Consider the following 19,126-nt stretch of genomic DNA (forward strand, 5'->3'; position numbering starts at 1 on the left):
TCTGTGGGCCCCTCCATTTGTTAAATTGGCTTATGCGCTGTCAATGTGCCGTTAAAAAAACAAGTATAAAACTGACTTAGTGGTAATATTATTTAAGTGGCTGTCTGAGGTTCTTGTCCCTTAACGGGCAGAGTTAAGTAAATTAAATTTGTTTCTTTTGCTTCTTTACTGACCTTCAAAGAAAGAATGAATGGTGAATGAGGTTTAGCTATCTGGCAACCTGCAGGGGTCGTCTACAGTTTTAAATCACACACTGACTAGTTTACTGCGCAGATACTTTAAAGGTTTTTGTTTAGTCTAAATTTAGAACATGCAATATTATAAATGCAGCGGATTATTCTACAAATGACTCATTTCAAAATTGCCTTTCTTTAGTCATTTTACCTAAAACAGCTGAAACAGTTGCTGTTTTCTGCTTCAGGAAGATATGTTTAAGTTGCAAAATCAATCTTTCTGTATTAACCATCATTCAGATGCGGCCGCTTATGGTGATAAACCCACAGTCACTCATCAGCCTTCAGCTCAAATGAGTCTTTTAACCTCTTTGAGCTCGTTGTTTCTTTTAATCACCATCTAAATTTAAGCAGCAAGAGTTAAACACTGTATGCTACCTGCCCAGCACCAAACAGGAAAAGGCTGTGACTATCCGCCCCCCCGTTGACATCTCCAGTGACATCCCCCGAGGACATTCATCAGTCAGCTCCCTCTAGAGGCACTGACAGCACATTATCAGTAATCCCCCCTTTTTCTCTCTTTCTCTCTCTTTTCCTTCTCTCTTTCTTTTTATTTATTGTTTCCCCCAAAGTTTAAACCGTAAATCTGTGATGAATTAACTGTTAGTCTCTGTAATCCTACTGGAACAGGAAGGAGTTGAGGAACACTACCTTATGGTAAAAGGTGGAGCTTAGTGAGAAATGTGACAAGATCACATTCCTCATGTAGCTGACGGTAAAAACTGCAGAAGAGTCACAAGAAGGGTTTCTCTCGGAGGATAAAAATAAGCTAGTTACTATCAAGGTGTGCTGGGATTACTGGTGAGTACTGTGTAGAATATTTACTGTGTTTAAACAAGCTGAGTTTATACAGCTGTAATCAGGACGTCTCTATGGTTTTGTGCTGACATTTCACATACAAAGACTCTGAACTGTTAGACTATAACTCAGGTTAATACCTATATATTTGCTTTCATACGTAGATGTAATATGGCTGAAGCTGGCAGTCACCTCTCTGAAGATCAGTTTCTGTGTTCCATCTGTCTGGATGTGTTCACCGATCCAGTCACCATACCATGTGGACACAACTTCTGCAAGAAGTGCATCACACAACACTGGGGTGTTATTGGAGAATACCAGTGCCCTGCGTGTAATCATGTCTTTGACAGAAGACCTGAGCTGCAGGTGTTATCTGAGATGGACGATGAGTGCAGGGTGTCAGCTCAGAAAGAATCGGACCAAAAACAAGCCGAAGCACGAGACGCTCTCTGTGACGTGTGCACTGAAACCAAACTGAAGGCTCTCAAGTCCTGCCTGGTGTGTCTGAACTCCTACTGTGAGACTCACCTGGAGCTTCATCAGAAGATCACTGGCATGACAAGACATAAGCTGATCGACCCTGTAGAGAACCTGGAAGACAGGATGTGTAAGAAGCATGATAGACCTCTGGAGATGTCCTGTGATACTAACCCGTACTATATGTGTCGCTTGTGCACAGGGACAGATCACAAGAGACATAGCGTCTGCTCTCAGAAAAAAGAGCAGGAACAAAAGAAAGATACACAACTGAAAAATAATTCTGTAATCCAGGCGATGATTCAGGAGAGACAATTTAAGATTGAGGAGATCAAATTGTCGGTGGAGCTGAGCAAGGAAGACGCAGACATAGAGACAGCAGCCAGTGTGCAGGTGTTCACTGCTCTGATCCAGTCTGTAGAGAGAGGTCTGGCTCAGCTCATTGACACCATTGAAGAGAAGCAGAAAGCTACAGAGAGACAGGCTGAAGGCTTCATCAAAGAGCTGGAAGAGGAAATCTCTGAGCTGATGAAGAGAAGCTCTGAGGTGGAGCAGCTCTCACACGATGAAGACCACCTCCACTTCCTCCAGAGCTACTCATCATCACTGAACACTGCTCCACCCACCAAAGACTGGACTGATGTCAGAGTTCACTCATCGTATGAGGGCACTGTGAGGAGAGCTGTGGCTCAGCTGGAGGAGACCCTCAGTAAAGAGGTGAAGAAGCTGACTGAAGATGAGCTGAAGAGGGTCCAGCAGTTTGCAGCGGATGTGACTCTTGATCCTGATACGGCGCATGCTGCTCTCATCCTGTCTGAGGATGGGAAACAAGTCAGGTGTGGTGATATTAAGAAGTGCAGGCCAGACAATCCAAAAAGATTCACCTCTAGTCCCTGTGTCCTAGGAAAACAAAGTTTCTCTTCAGGCAGATTTTACTATGAAGTTGAGGTTAAGGGTAAATCTAAATGGGATTTAGGAGTGGCCAGTGAGTCGATCAACAGGAAGGGACCTATAGCAGCTAGCCCCCTGGCAGGTCTTTGGATTATATGGCTGAAGAAGGGTAATGAGTACAAAGCTCTAGATGATCCAAGCATTGTTCTGTGTCTGAAGTCCCAGCCTCAGAAGGTGGGGGTGTTTGTGGACTATGAGGAGGGTCTGGTCTCATTTTATGACGTAGATACAGCAGCTCTCATCTACTCCTTTACTGGCTGTAACTTCACTGAGAAACTCTACCCCATCTTTGGTCCGTGTCTTAATGATGGTCTGACCAACTCTGCCCCTCTTGTCATCTGTCCTCTCAGTCACACTGATTAGACTGGATTAGAGATGATTATTAGAAGGACTACTGGTAAAACAAATAGTCTCCTGTTCTCTTGTCGTTGTGGTTAAAATGGGGAAAAGGTAGGGCAGTTTGCTACTGGCCCGGCCTGTCTGTCAAATTTAAAACCCAGTGGTTAAGCCCACCCCTGGTCTAGACATTGGTTGTGCTTGACCTGGACCCTGGACGTAGGGACTGGAGGTGAATGGGGTGGAGGAGGGTCACAGCAGTTCAAACTGAGATGACACCTCAAAGCTGCATAGCAGAAACATTATAAAGTTTGACTGCAAAGACATAAATGAATCATTTAAGATAAGATGGCTGATGGAGATTGTGGCAAAATCTGAAAGGTTAAACCGGAAACTCCCACAGTCAGCTGATTACAGTTGCGTTTTAAGCGAGTGATTATAAAGACAGCCTTCTGAGTGAACTCACACTGAGCATCATTTTCCGTATATTGTGGACTATTCTATCTAATGTTAAATGCAGTGTTGACTTTACTGTCACAGTGACAGTTGCATCATATCTGTACATGATATTGCTTCAGAGCAGATAATGAAACTGATGATGATACTAATTTCCAATTAATTCAGTATCCAATTTAAATACCTAATCAAATAACTGAAAGGTATGTAATGATGGTGTTATTGTGTAGTGATGGGCCTCTCAGTAGTTTGTACTTCATGTACTTGGTGTGTGTTTTATTTTATTTTATTTTTGATATTTTGCACAACATGGCTCTGTATGTCACTTTCATTACTACCAGTGTTTATTTGTTGATCTACTTTAATATGTTCCTTGCAAATTTTACCTTTTGACGTGCACCCACACTTCTGTGGTCAGTATGTTAACTTTTTCACTGCTGCCCTGTTTTTTCTGAGAAAAATCTACCCTTGATTACACTGCTCTCTGTAAATAAAGGATGCATGAGGTCTGCTGATACATGGTATAAAGACTTCTGAAAGAATGTTTTTTATTTTTTTTTTTGCACATGCTGCCTTGCACATCCAGGTTCTTACATCGATCCAAGTTTGTGTGTCCTTCAAAATGTTTTGCATTTCTGAATAAAAATTACTCAAAAACACATGGACTTATTACTAATTAATGGTGTATTAACTTCCTGTTATTCATGTACTGTTAATGTTAATCTAAATCACTGGTCCAGCAGCCATGTTGGAAATTTAAATGATAGGACTGATTTTAACTGTTTGCAGGACTCAGATGGTACTGATATTTGTGTATCAAACATATCAACCATATCATCCCAACAGATCACTTATATCTCAAAGTGCAGACCTACTTGTGGTTCCTAGAATTTCAGAAAGTAGAATGGGAGGTAGAGTCTTCAGCTATCAGGCTCCTCTCCTGTGGAACCGGCTCCCAGTTTGTTTTTGGGAGGCAGACATCCTCTCTACTTTTAAGGTCAGGCTTAAGACTTTCCTTTTTGATCAAGTTTATAGTTGGGGCTGGATTGAACCAACCCTTAGTTATGCTCCAATAGGCCTAGGCAGCACTGAACACTGAGCACATGTCCTCTAATTTATTTTTTTCTGGCACCAAACTCCTGTCCTCTAATTTCTTATTACTACTCATGCAATTCTCTGGTACTACTGTACAGCATGTTAACTGCTGTGTGTCCCTGAGTCTCACTATTAGAACGACCAGCCTCGCACACGATTACATAATTGGCATCACTAGATTAACTAACCAAATGCCTGTATTTGGTTTTATTACTTTCCATTTCACACGAGTTCTTTTTCTCATTCACGCTCGTCACTTTCTTTGGCAGAATCTTGACATCTCACACACTTTGAGGAGTACTTCCTTACATTATCAGCCAAGACGAGACTGGAACATGACAAGTGACATTTAATGAACAAGTAGAAATGACAAGCATGTATAAAAATACAACCTTTGCTTGAACAAATAAACAGTAGTGAATCTCTTTGTGACAGACTACTAAAATATCTTCTCTAGATTAAGTGCAGACAGGAGTACATCACATCGCTAACGTAAGTGAAGAACAAAACACCCATGTTGCATCTCTACCAAAATATCAGGAGTTCAAGGATCCCTCTATACTAGAAACAGGAAGTACTGTGAAATAACTGAAGTACAGCTTTGAATAATCATCCTGAATAGTATTCATGTTCACAGAGAGCAAGACGTTTTAGTGTAGTGGAAATAAAACACTCAAATATCTAGCCGACATATGAACCAACACGTTAAGAGGACACTTCCTTACATTAAATAGAACATATCAATATTAATAATAAGGTTAAGTACGCAGCTCTGGTACGGTTACATAGGTTGCTGCTGTGTGTGTTGCTTTGGTAAAGCGTCTCTGGGCATAAAGTTCGATTCTACGTACCTAAACTTTATTTCAAAACATGTTGTCAGAGGAAATGGGAATAACGTGTCCACCATCTGAAATCTGACTGGACACTTACTGGAATTTTTAATTCTGTACTTAGTAATCAAAGCGCCATAACATGATGCAAATGGCCGACATCAAATATCTCATATCCCTTTATATACAAAAATATATATATATATAAGCTGTACAAGATCACACCAACAAGGCAGATTTAGCTGAAAAGGTGTGTAAATCTCATGCAAAATACTCTTAGCTTTGAGTAAAAGTTCCACTAACACCCTCAGAACATTCCTTTTAAGATCCCAAACTAAAACTCAACTATTAATCATAAACTGGCAAAATGATATCACTGGAATACAGAGAAAGCTGCTGAAGAGAGGTCCCACTGTGTTTCATTCTGTGTCACAGCCTTCCTGAGGGTTTGTTTAGCTTATAATGGTTTACTCGACAGTTTCAAAGGAGAGCTGCATGTCTCAGAGCTCCAAGGCTCCCTGAATGTTAGTTTGTGCTTTCTATGAACAGTATGTGCACCATGAATCGGTTTACTGTAGCAATGATGCAAGGAGGAGTTTTTCCAATCATTCATTATTTACAGACTTCATAAATACACAAGTACTATGTACAACAAAGAAACCCCACTTTCCTTTTATGGTACAGATGCACTGTTCCGCTATAGTACTTCGATGGACCAGTATCTGCTTTAAAAAAAAAAAAAAATTCTTTACTGTTGCTATTTAGCCAATTGTTGTGTGTTTTCAGTGTGTACAGAATATCACATGATAACTCAGATTCAAAATTCTGAAGTGCAAAACTGTAGCTGAACTATTTTTTTGGTTTGAAGAGATTTAAGAGTTCATAGTGGAAGGAAACATCACAGTAAGTGTGTTTTGCATAACCTCCTGTTGGACTAATAACAGTATGTCTCTTGAGTAAACTGAAGTTAATGTTCAGTAGGCAGGTCACTTGTAATGTGAAATTTAAACTAGTGTCAAAAGGTTGGCGACATTCAAACTTGTACATCAGGCCCTGGAAATCAGTTCTTTAGGCTATGCTGAAAATAAAAATTGCCAACCATCTGAGAAAAAGCAAGGAAGCATTTAGAATTCAACTCGACAGGACAATCATGGACATAAGGTAAGAAAATAAATCTCTCAGCAAAGTTAGCGTGTCACTTAATGAGGCAGTGGTTGAACATGAACTGTGTTTTGCATTTCAAGTCCCGTTTTAAACTGAACTGTTTGAAAAAGTAATGTGTGTGTTGTGCTAGACACATTCTCTGTGCAGCCACAGCAGCTACGTAGGAGCTCATCACTAGAAAAATGGAAATGTACACTATATAACCTGCTACATATAAAGCCAGAAATCCAGAAATGTATGGATTCTTTAAAAAAAAAAAAAAATTGTTTGACAAACAGCTTTTTGAGTTAAGAAGAGGAAAGGCAAAGAGTGGATGTTCCACTTTATGGCTCCGTCCAAACAGTAAAGGGTGAATTCCAGAGGTCTACGGGTTTCCATGCAGCAACAGCTGATCCAGCATTACAAACAGAAGAACAAAAAATATTTACAAAAAAAAACAAGAATCTCATAGCAAGCCAAGACACTGAAAACAGAACCAGTCTGAATATCCAGGTCAGTGATGTCTGAAAGGACTGCAGGAGCAGGTCTGGACCGTACATGGAGGGTTTGGCTGAGTCCTACACATCAGTGTTGTACGACTTCTTTGTCCATCATTGGAGAAAATACCAACCCCGTGCTGCTGCCACCGCCGTCCTCATCCATCACCTCTTCTTCTTGTTTCTGAATGGGGCCTGGAGACATGTTGGATGCATTTTTTCCAGATCCCTGTTCTTCCTCGGCCTCTTCCTCCTCATCCTCCTCCTCCAGCTCCCCACCTTCTTCCTGTGGCTGGTGCAGTTTAGGTTTCCTCTGACAGCAAGGCTTGTACAGGTGGGGGTCAATGATGACTTCTCCATAGCGTCCTTTGTACACTATGCCACAGCACACCTTCTGCCTGAAACAGCAACAAACTGCTGTCAACCTCAACTTCAGTAACTGCAATACTACAACAGTGTTACTGCAAATTTTACTATCAATCAAATAAGTGAAGTGAATGAAGATAAACAGTACGTGTCTATGGAACTTTTTAAGGTAACATAACATAATAAGTTGTTGTGCCTTAATAGAGACGTGTACATTTCAGTTTCCATTGCAGTGGACACAGTGTTGGACTAAATGTGGTCTTTAATGTCATGTTTTACCTTTTCCAGTATGTGAGGTCCAGGAAAGAGAAGGCTGGTGACGGGGTGGTGCCAGGTGAGAGGTCGGTGTCTGAGCCCTCATCTGACTGGTTGCTATAGCTGGGTGACTGGGCGGGAGAGGCACTGGAGGTGGTGCTGTGGGCGTCTGAGTCTGGGGGAGACACACATAATGCTTTTTATGATCTCACAACAGTGTGAGAGGAGTCAAATGTTCCTATAGCTATGCACTGTCCTCTGACAACCACATGTGCCTAAATAGTCAACTTTCCAAGAGCTAATTAATGAAGACATCTAGAAGAAGACAAGGTTAAGCACATCCAAAATCTATCTGTACATGTTTAATAAACTGCTGCGTCAGTTTTCCATTACTGGTGGATGTAATGTAATATGGGAAGGGGATACATGACCTCTAATATATATCTTCTGACTCTGAGAGAGACATTCACACTGTGATATTAGTATATGTAAACTAATGATCTATCTTGCTCCAGTGACAACTGTATTTGCTACTTACTGTTTGTCTTCAGCTCACTCTTCACCCGACTAAACTGGCTCGGCCGCACCTTCTTCTTTATCTTCTTTGTCCTCAGTGTGGATTTCATGCTTGATCCGGCTTTTGCATCGACAACCTGGACCCACACAGGAGACAGAAAAGAACATTTAGCTAAATTATGTAATCAAAATGATTCTTAATTACAAAATACTGATTTGTAAACTTGTGTTTAGCATCAGTACAAGGCCTAATGAAATGCTGCAGATGTTTCCTTACATGATTCCAGTTCTTCTTGGATCCCACAGGAAGTTTTTTCCATCTCTTGACCAGGAGGACACATGCATTACAGATGTCCCCGCTACGCACCTCACCCAACCTGCAGAGAGTCAGATCACAAGTGCATCCCTGGATCAAAAGAACCGTTCTACATGTCTTGTATCAGAGATCTGAGGTACCGTTCAAAAGAAATGGATTAAATACTGTCTTAAACAAAGCTGCAAATACTACCCGGGTGATGGCATTTCACAAGAGCACATATTTATAAACAGCCATGGTGTCTTGTGTTCTTCCCTCAGGTGAAGCTGGTACCAGTGGGGCGGCTGTGGCTCAGGAAGAGCATGTTGTCCACAAACTAGAGTGTAAGCGGTTCAATCCCTGGTACATGGAGCACATGCCCAACTGTTATTGAGCAGGTTCTTAAACGTGCTGCTTCCAGTACCTGGTATTGGTGTGTGAATGTGTGTGTGTGCTTGTGTGAATGACACAGACATCAGTGATAATGACATCCTCAATGGCTGATACAACACCTGTATGCACCTGTGCCTTTCACCTCACACAATCTAAGCTTAACGCCAGCCACTTTGAAAACATCTGGTCAAACTACAGGGAGTGGAGTTTTGCAGACTCACCCGAAGCAGCTCTTGAAGTTGGTCTCGTAGCGTTTGCTGTCAGTGAAGCGGGAGCTGGAAGACTTGGCTCTGCAGATGCAGCATCCGTCGATGCTGCGGTACATCTTCGGCTTGTGGAAGCCAAACATCTGTGGAAACGCAGGTCAAGAAACATACAATAGTTAAACAATGGGGATGCTGTACTGCTAAACACTCTCCGGAGAAGATAAAACCTGGTTTAACTCAAGTGCCTGCAAATTTCAAGGATTCAAGGATTCTTTATTGTCATTACGACACATGTTGGTACATGGGAAGGAACGAAATTGGTTTCTCTGGTCCCGATTCAAGCCATAAGTAAAAAAAACAAAAGTATAAATATAGAATATAGAATAAAATTAGCTTTCCAAGTATAAATATAGGCGGTAAAAAGTATCAACATTAAAATTTAACTGCAATGAATGACCATTGAGGTAGTGTGCAAATGGAGTTAAAGTGACAAATGCAAATACCAACTGCAATCTGTGCAGATTAACCATTTTAACACAAACTATTATTGAATATGGGTAAATTTCATGATTTCAGAGTGGATTTAAAGCAGTTCTTTACAATTATTTTCAATCAATTATGTTCACATTACTATCACTAGTCATACCTTTTACGCTTAACTGATAATCCCAAATTCAAAGATACTGAGTTACTGTCAGGATGAATGAAAAGCCACTTATGAATAAAATAGAACTCACTTAAATCAAACAGATATCACCAGGAGAATGCAGTTCTATGAAGTATCGTTTTGAAGACAACAATCAATTTTAATATATTGTAATAAAGACTTGCAGACAGAAGGTTTTGTGTCTGAAAGCACAGCATTGCTCTTTAAGCCATGCTGTAGTTCAGCATACCGTTTGGGAAGATAGATTTACCGAGAATAAAACTCGGGTCCATGTGGGTAACATGCGCATTTACGTAAGCCCGGGAGGAGGAGGAGGAGGCAGGGGAGGGATAAAGCAGGTTATCACAGAATCACTGGAGGAAGGAACAGCGTGGCCTGGCTGTCGCTTATGCAACAGTGGTGCTGATGCAACTGGAGGCGACATCTGGCCAAGATGGCCAGTCGAGCTGGAACTGGACGCACAGCCTTAACCATGTGCAGTATTCATTTACACCTCTTTTACTGCGGTTGAAAGCAGTAATAGAAAACGTTACTTTTCCCCCACATACTACAATAATATAAAAACATTCCAACTGAAATTCAAAGTAGGAATTAGGGAGTGTAGCTGCAATCGGCGCGCGAGAGAAAATGGAATCGTTTTAGGTTTCTAACATTTCTAAATGTGACGCGGCGCCGTGCGGTGATGCTGGCAGTGATTGTGTAATCCTGTCCTGACTGAAGCATGGCACATGGCAGGAGGAGGAGGAGGAGGAGGAGGAGGAGGAGGAGGCACGCTGCCGACTGATGCGATGTGATGCTGCCTGCTGCAGAACCGCGATTCAAAGCCGCAGAACCGCCTGGATGTGGCTATAAAGTGCAGAGAGTTCACAAAAGGTGTTCGCACATCAAATGATCGTGAAGTTTACAGTGATGTTCAACTATCAACCTGCATTCGGACACCAACAGTGTGTATAAGGCGCCACCTATTGTCAGATCGCAACGTGGTGGAAGCTCTCCGCCGCATGCTTTTATTATCGGACACCGACGTTGTTCAATCTCACCCTTACTTTTATAACGCATAATTGCGCTCTTCGTCGTAAACACTCAGCACAGTCCCCGCGTAAAAGACGCAGCCTTCCACTGTCAGAGGTCAACGCGTTTGCTCTTTGGTCTCGTCCAGTTTTGCCACTTCACTTATTTGGTTAACAAATCGCAATGGAAGAAACGGGAAGTGTCGCCTATACAATGAGGCGTGCGCTGGGGAATAATCAACAGATTGGCTTCGCCGCAGGGGCTGGTGAATTTGACATGAAATCACCTAACCGGTTTAGCAGCACTGCTAGTGATCAGCAGCACACGCGGTGTCCGATAATGGATGCAGCGGACGTCTCCGACACTAGCAACCCGGTCCATAATTCACATTTACGCTGCTTTTGTGGTCTTCTTTGACCGTCACTGCGCAGTGCAGTGCGACCGAAACGACATTTTACGGCTGTTCACTCGCAGATTCCTTGACTTGCGTTACAAATGTATGTGGGGGGGGGGGGGCGGACACTGACGCAGGCAACACACCCACCACCACCACGACAAAAGCATCAGCTTCACACACAACGGCTCGAGACTTCAACTCAGCTGTGAAATACGTTTAGCAACTTTCAGCAGTTGAAGCTAGCCAAGCGTTCTAACTTGACTTGGTTGTTAACAGATATCCGGACGAGGAGAATGACACGAAGCGAGACGCTTGTCCTCTTCGACGGAGCGACGTGTGCGTACCAGTTACGGCACATTGGAACTAAATAAAGTTAACAAGCTAACGGCAGACTGCTGGCTAAAGAAGAAATAATGTCTCTAATAACTAACTAAAGGAACAACCGGCTAACGTCAGAGAAGGAGAGCGTCACAAAGCCGACGGAACCATGAACACAGAGCACGCTCAACAAAACAGAGGGAAAGCAAGCACACAAAATCACTACTACTGAGATAACTGCAAGAAGAACTTTAGTACTGATAAAGACGGAGCTTTGTGTAGGTCAACAGCAAAGTTTACTGAACTGTCTTGTTGGTTGTTTCGAGCAACGTTAGTGCAACGAGGAGCTCCATCCTCCGATAAGTTTACAGCACGCCGACACGCGCCGGGGTGCCTGAAAAGCTTTTATTCGGTCAGAAAACACCCTTACCTTGTTTCAAAGTGAACAGCCGAGCGATTCACACTTGTGCCATACGTGTCCAGAAAGGTCTTTTTTTTAGAAAACGAAGAAGTGTGTCTCATGCAGCGTGTTTCAACGTCGACGAGGACCCGAAGCTCTAACGTTACCCGCCGAGGAGTCAAAACACGGGATTAACAAGATTCACTTCCTTTTGGCAGTTTCAAATTAAAAGCTGCACTCACCAGAACGCCCTTTGGTCGCGTTTCGATTTACTTAGGATAGATTATTTTGAAAAGCCAACAATTCAACTTCTGCCCCCACGGTGCCTATCTCAAATTAACTTGACGCAGGCAGTGTGGCCGTAGTAGAAACGTTCACGCCTGCGCGCTACGCAACTCCCGCGCCACCATTTTCTGATTTTCTTCAATCATCCGTGATTTGCATACAACCGTGACGTTTCTCTGCGTGCAACATAGCAATATCCATATAAGGAAGGGGATTTACGCGGGAAACGGGGTATAGCCAGTTGCCATGGAGCTGTTGATGGAGAAGGAAGCTGCCAGGAGGAGGCGCAGCATTGAACAAATATATTATAAAGTGTATAAAATATTTGAACATGAACTTTATTTTCGTTATGCAACCTAGAGCATTTTCTAGGTTTTCTGTGCTTTTGGAGAATTATATATAATAAAATAATATATAAATAGACCATTCACAAGGTAGTTGTATACGGAGGTAGGTGTTCTCTCCAACACAGATTTGCTATTAAATAAAGAAAATCCGTTTTTATCTGTCAGTGTTGAATCTCATAAGAAATGTCCCAATATCATTATGACTCCATTGGAATCTAAAAGTTAGTTACTGATAAACATGTACTATATGTATATGTTTCTTGTAATGTGTTGCAGTTGAAATGAAACAACTATTTACCTGCTTTTCTTGTCATGGTATTGTCTTTTAAACATTTTCTGTATTCCCGTTTGGTTTTCTTTGCATTTCCTGTTTCTATTTTGTAAGTTTCTTCCTTGACTGTTTTGTGTCTTGCTTTACTTCCTGTGTTCCCTCCACTGATTGTTTGATTGGTTCCTCCACCCTCAATAGTCTCACCTGTGCCCCATTAGCCTCAGTGTGTGCATATAAGTCTGTTGTTCCCTTTGTTTTTTGTCATCTGTTGAGTTACCTGCTTGTTCTGTTCATTCAGCTGTTCTCTATGTCTGGATTACCTGTTCATGATCCCTTGTATTTCTGTTCATCTCCTTGTTGTTCCCCTTTTCTGAGTTTTGTCTTGCGTTTGGTTTACTGGATGCCATCTTTGTTTGGACTTGTGTTATTATAAGACATATAAAGTTGTTTTATCTGTCACTTTTGGTGATTTTTCTCTATTCAAGACCAGCCAATAAAACTATAAACAGATGAATTCATAATGAAAACAGTCATGAGAACAATAAAATTACATAAGTGTAACATTTAAGTACATTCATTTCTAATAGTTTAATATTTCATCTGATGTCTTACCTAGCAGTGAGCACTTTTCTCACCACTGCATAGAGCACATGTAGAAATTCAAACAAGAACATTTTACATTTTTAACACACTGGGTGTTTTATTGAAGTAGTCATAATAAATATCAGAACAGAGTAGTCAGTCCAACAACAACAAGAAAATAATTGTCACATGATGTCAAATGAGGGGCAGACCGCAGGCTGCTGCCTTAGATGGCTGTCAGTAGCAGATCCAGACAGGGTTAACAGAACTGTCTGGATCATCAGTCCAGTGTGTAATGTGTACATTAGTCTAGGTCCATGTCCTCATCCACAAGTCTACCCTGTAGCCACAATTTAACAGTCTGTACAAATCCAGGACAAGGCAGAGGAATCAGTTACTGAGCAGCTGTGGAGAGTCCTGCAGGTGAGGCATCAGGGGCACAGGTGGTTAAAAAAAAAAAAAAAACACATGGAAATAGTGGTTACAGCTTTAAACACATTCCACAGGCTTTATCGACCTTAAAACCAAGTGCAGCCAACGGCTCGCCACAGTTATTAAATTAATAAATACTAAAAATCAAGACATTCAAAGCAAACCATGATGGACCATGTGTCCTTCACAGACTCAATACTGGAATCAGCAGAAATACAGACCAATGTAGGGAGCTGTTCTTTTTGCCCTCTCAATAAAAACCATGTATAATTCATGAGAGGGTCATGTTAGTACACCTGAGGCTAAATGTCAGCATGCACTAATGACAATATTTACACCAGAAAGCATTCATTCACATGGCAGTAAGTGGAAGAAGTGGCAAAATCTCTCATGCGGTCAAAGTTCAAGAGGTAATAAAATATTTTAAAAGAAAAAAGAATCGTTCCTATACATCTCTGTTGGCTGCTGCAAAAAATGTATGCAGTTTGTGTGTGTTTGGAAGATATGGAGACTGAACTGAAATCTCTCACATCTTATATAAAAAGTAACTTCCTGTTTTATCCTTCATGCTGCATTCAGTAATATGGGAGTTAACAGTTTTCTTGTAACAAAAATGCAACCATTTTATGCTCCGTTCTACTGGATACTTCTTGAAATGATTACAGGACAACCATTTTTTTCTTATTGTCAGCAGATCCCACATAAAGAGCAAAGTCAGCAGTGAACTGAAGCAGAACAAAACAAAAAAGCCCTCATAAATAGATGCACCAGTGCGGTGTATGACCACTGTTGAACCGGCTGTGGATTAAAGCCCCACTGAAAACCCTAACCCTCAACAAAATCCCCATTTCCCTGATTCAGTTAAGATTCCTAAAAACTAAACTCTCTCAGGAAATTAAACTGTGTATCTGTGAGCTGTGTTTAAAGGTCAGTGTCAGGAGGGGAGAAAGTATTAAGAGACTGATGTTGGTTTAAACTAATGCTAATACCGTTAGCTTAGCTAAGCAGCTAAAAGAAAGTATGGGGAAACAGCTAGCCTGGCGCAACGCAAGCTTAAAAATATCCATAGAGATCATTTTAAAGATGATGATTTAAAGATTATTTACAAAATGTTGTTTTGTCCAGTAACATTAGAACTATTTGTTGGCTGGTCTTCCTAGAGTCATTTCCAGGATGCTGGGCAGAGTGGGTGGATGGATACAAAGCCATTTATGCCATTTACCAAAACTACAAAACTACCCACATCCAGAGACTTAGTCTTCTCAGGAGAGCGGAACCTGTGACTATATTAACTTATAACCCTCAACTATTCCTTTCAAAAAAACTCTAAATCAATCTGTAACTGTTATCTACTGCTGCATACGGTTAGAAAATGTTGCAAAATGTAACATTTGTGCTCACGTCATACTGTGGAGCATGAAACGACAAACTACAAATGTAGGTATAAAGAGAGATTTCATGGCATTCAGTGTATCCAGATTCCCTGCCTCTTATTTCAGTATCTAACAACTGAAATGTTCTGGATTTCACCTCTTCCGTTTGACATGAATGGTGCAGCACAGTGCTAAAATATATTCCAGTGTTCACTACACTGATTAAAAATCGTTGCTGGTTTGTGTGAACCTCTCAGAGCTCACAGGCTTTTGCGAGAGCTTTCAGCCACAAAGTTCCCTTCTCCAGTCATATGATGAAGCTCCATCAAAGCACGAAGTGCGGTTGAATGGAGCTTGAGTTCAGATTGTGTAGTATGTTGTGTTTAAGCTACAGTGATGCAATCGGCAGACTGTTAAGAAATCATGCAACGAGTAGAAAGTGAAACACGCAGAGATGCTGACTGCTCAGAACTGAACGTGGTAAATGGTGTTGTTTTTATAAAGTGCTTTTCTACCTATTGGTACTCAAAGCGCTTTACAGTCACAGACACATCTACCCATTCGCTCACACAAGCACACACACATTCACACACCAGTGACATGCACTGGGAGCAACTGGATTCAGTGTCTTGCTCAAGGACACTTCGGCATTCCAGGGATCGAACCACTAACCCTCTGGTGGACGACCTGCTCTACCTACTGAGCCACAGCCGCCCACAGCCGGTGGAGTCCATCACCATCGTAACGATCCTTGTTCCAGTCAGTGACTGAGGTCGTCTTTTCTTCCCACACTAGGCACACTACTAGGCATGCTGGATAATGCTAATGCTAATGCTAATGCTAGCTAGGGGTTGGTGGTACTATAACCACTAGTTGCAGGCGAGGAAGGAGAACTTCCCTAGATGCTACACACAGCAACCACACAGGAAAATGCCACTGCTACGATTTCTTTCACCCGTCATATCAGCAGGTTATATTTGGAGATGTTCCAAAGCACGCTTTAAATTTATAGACCAACTTCCTTTCTCTCAGACAGCCATTGTTTTCCTTCATTTTGGTACACTATGAAAATTATATGTCAGAAATGATGACTTGCTGTTCATCAAGTAATCCTCACTGTGTTGAATTTGCTCTTTGTTGGTGTGTTTTAAAGGATAATGATATTCTATAATGTTGACCCAAACTAACAATAAACACATCCCATTTGATATATCTGCCTGAAACTAAAGCACAGCACAATGGGTTGATTTGCTGCTGAAAATAGTCCCCAACAAAACAACTTTTGAAGGTGTTTTAGGAAATGAGTCTTTTTGAGCTGGAGACAGAGTAGGGAAGTACTGAACAGTAGAGATTTGAATACTGAATTGAGTTGAAAACAAAGGCTACCTGCAAGGTAGGAAGACAATCTAAAACCCGATGCTATGTTTTGAAAACACATGTACACAGTGATGCAAAATATTCGGGATTTGTAGTTACTGAAAATGATAAATCTCTGGTCCAGTCATTTCATTAAAAAGTCTTTCAGAGCCAGAAGTGGAATAAAAATATTGCATCCAAGCTTGTGGTTGATCCAAAGCCCTGATGATTTTCACATGAAGCTGTGGAACTTGGTTCATTTTATTTCCTCCATCCCTCGTCGTTTGTCTCTAATCCTGAGGAATAGGGGGTGGGGTTGCAGGAGAACGTGGAGCAGCACGGTGGTCCCTCCTCGGAGCTAAAGATCGATGCCTTTGACCAGGGATGCTTCCAGTGTGATAGGGAAGTCGTGCAGCGTCTCAAGGACAGCAATGAGGGAGTTGACAGTAGCGCGGTCTCTGAGTAGGGCCGTGTCCTCATACATTCTCAGGATGACAGGGCACTCAACCAGTAGGGGGAGCCATTGGGGCAGCAGGCGGTCTCTGCACAGAGAACAGAGAGAGGAAATGTATCATGATTTAGAGTCCACACTAAAACATTTGCTGTTCATTCCATAATGAAAAATGAACAGAAGAGATCCAATCTCAGTTTCGTGCTCTGTATGCAACATCATTTGGGGCTAATGGATCTCTAGCTACCGCTGTATCAGAACCATGAACAGGTGCTGACATGGGAAATGATAGATATTGTGGAATAAGCTCTTTCACTCACTGAAATCACACACATTTATTTACTGATCACTGCCCTGACCCACCAGAGCTCAGATTTTAACTGAACCTTAAAAACTTCCATACTGTTTGAAGAAGGCAATCAATCAAATCTATGGTAATAAACAAATTTAATACGTAAGTGGGCCCTGGCAGCTCCTTAAACATCAACGTGATTGAATCAGTAACTAACCACATGGCATTTTACTGTTTTGTTTAACGATGGAATCACACACACTGTACTCACATTAAATAAATGACTTAGTTCATTCTTGTTTAGTTTTGCTGATTATTTGATTAGTTAGCAGCGACAAAGACAGGGAATATAGCTTAATGAACACATATCACTTACAGGGCTTTCTCCTTTTCAGTTGATCATTTATTAGCAATTGTATGTTTTTTCTGAATGAATGAGTCAAAACGCTTATGCAATTGCACCCCTGCTGAGTAGGCGGTCTTTAACGTGACTCAGGATGCACTGTGTGTTCACACTACCAAAGGAATGTGGCAAATGAATCCTAGACCACCTCCAAATGCGTCCTCAGTGTGTCTTGGGTGTGTTCATACGTGTGCTCTATGGATGTTAATCCAAGGTCTGAGCAGGGCCTTGGATTCATTCTTTCTCCTGACACTGACCTGGCACCAAGGCAGACCAGCAACTGGAACTTCCCATCCTTGCCAATGTTCCTGGGAGTGGAGTTGATTGCATTGACATATCGACACAGTGATTGACAGGTCATCCCCAGGGGCTCTGCGGTCTCCTGAAGGTCTCCCATCTGGTCAGCTGACTCCATGTAGGCAATGGCCTTCTCTGTAGAGTGAGTGGTGAAATTATACACTCAGACAGGAGTTGGTGTGTACATCAGTTTCCTTTTACGTCCCCCCTCTGTGCTTTACCAGACTAACGAACAGTGAAAACCCTGCTCCCCATCTCACTATTAATATTAGATTGCAAAAAAATATTCTTTAGCAGTAAATCAGAAAACTATTACACCAAAATAATTTCTAACAAAAAGGACCCATTAAACCCAGTAAAAAAAAAAAGCAAAATAACACCATTCTCCTGAAGAGCAGCAGAGGGTGCTGAAGCTCCACACTCACCCACAAAGTCCCACACAAACACGGTCTTCTGGAAGAGCCGGGCTGACTTGAAGCCGTGATGGAAGAACTGCTCCAGAGCTGCGACCAAACTGTTCTCTCCACAGAGCAGGATGGTCAGGTTACCTCTCTGCAGGGAGAACACAACAACATGTGGAACTGGCAGAAATGAGCAGTGAGCAGAGTTCAGTGATGATAAATGATGGAAGAGCGCACATAGCAAAATGTGTGAAGAATTCTTCTTCTTCCTGTTGATTAAAGTCAGATAAAGTATAGTACTTCTATAAAGTTGTGGCCCTCTGGAGAGACCGTATCATGCTCCATTACACTAGTTTAAATTTCCCATAATCCAATAACAATACCTATATTTTTTTTAATTCTCTCACTGTTTGTGGGTGCCACATCACGTATCAAGCAATAATGGCACTCAGAGTTGTATTTGTGTCCACCTAATTAACAAAGTATTCTCTTTTAGCTCAGCCAACTCTGGAGACTATGTATATAAAGATGGTGATAATGAAAGGCCCCTCAGAGTGAAGCCAAACTCCCTGAGAAATGGATGCTGCCACCTTGGCATTCATTTGGCATGGTATTTGAGATATGTGGCAATCTAGACAGCTAGCAGTTACTAATTATTTCCATCTGAAATGATAAGTGTGGAAGGAGTACAAGACAGTCAAGAGGAAGGGTCATCCATGTGTCCAGCTCTCACAGTAAATTACTCCAAGATCTAAAGGATTTAAGGCCTAAACGACTCTTATTTTCTCCTAATTTATCTATGGAAAAGCTTTAGAACAGTACAGTACCTCTAAACATGAATCTGTCCCTTCAGTTGACCATCAGATGCTAATGTTACCTAGTTAGTGCAGCCCTTTGAGAAGAATGAGCCACAGGAAACTAGAACAGTGTGGTTGATGGCCTCTGTCAAGGCTGTATGCATCACTCTCCATTGACAGAGGGCACTTAAAGGATGAT

The 19,126-nt window shown here is 41.7% G+C and overlaps 3 protein-coding genes across 5 annotated transcripts in view; 1 reads left to right on the forward strand and 2 right to left on the reverse strand.

Moving 5' to 3' along the window:
- Positions 1-458: 458 nt before the first annotated feature.
- Positions 459-2,867, forward strand: LOC311508677 (E3 ubiquitin-protein ligase TRIM21-like). The gene has a single exon (XM_084573580.1). It carries the CDS (start codon positions 1,203-1,205, stop codon positions 2,820-2,822), a length of 1,620 nt encoding a protein of 539 aa, XP_084429706.1. The 5' UTR covers positions 459-1,202; the 3' UTR covers positions 2,823-2,867.
- A 1,811-nt stretch (positions 2,868-4,678) lies between these two features.
- On the reverse strand, positions 4,679-11,806 carry LOC311508804 (SIN3-HDAC complex-associated factor-like). The gene is made up of 6 exons (XM_084573779.1): positions 11,671-11,806; positions 8,863-8,990; positions 8,231-8,330; positions 7,976-8,090; positions 7,462-7,612; positions 4,679-7,214 (listed from the first exon to the last, which is right to left on the reverse strand). The coding sequence occupies exons 2-6, from the start codon at positions 8,988-8,990 to the stop codon at positions 6,905-6,907; spliced, it is 804 nt and encodes a 267-aa protein (XP_084429905.1). The 5' UTR covers positions 11,671-11,806; the 3' UTR covers positions 4,679-6,904.
- A 1,282-nt stretch (positions 11,807-13,088) lies between these two features.
- The window catches only part of dennd5b (DENN/MADD domain containing 5B), a 66,061-nt gene continuing 60,023 nt past the window's right edge, over positions 13,089-19,126 (reverse strand). For all 3 annotated transcript variants that reach the window (XM_084573582.1, XM_084573581.1, XM_084573583.1), the window contains 3 exons: positions 18,155-18,281; positions 17,690-17,864; positions 13,089-16,828 (listed from right to left, as the gene is read on the reverse strand). In XM_084573582.1, coding sequence (XP_084429708.1) covers positions 16,645-16,828; positions 17,690-17,864; positions 18,155-18,281 — 486 coding nt within the window. In that variant the 3' untranslated portion in view covers positions 13,089-16,644. The remainder of the gene's footprint in view (positions 16,829-17,689; positions 17,865-18,154; positions 18,282-19,126) is intronic.

Source organism: Chelon labrosus (genome assembly GCF_963514085.1).
Source record: "Chelon labrosus genome assembly, chromosome: 23".
Lineage (NCBI taxonomy): Eukaryota > Metazoa > Chordata > Actinopteri > Mugiliformes > Mugilidae > Chelon > Chelon labrosus.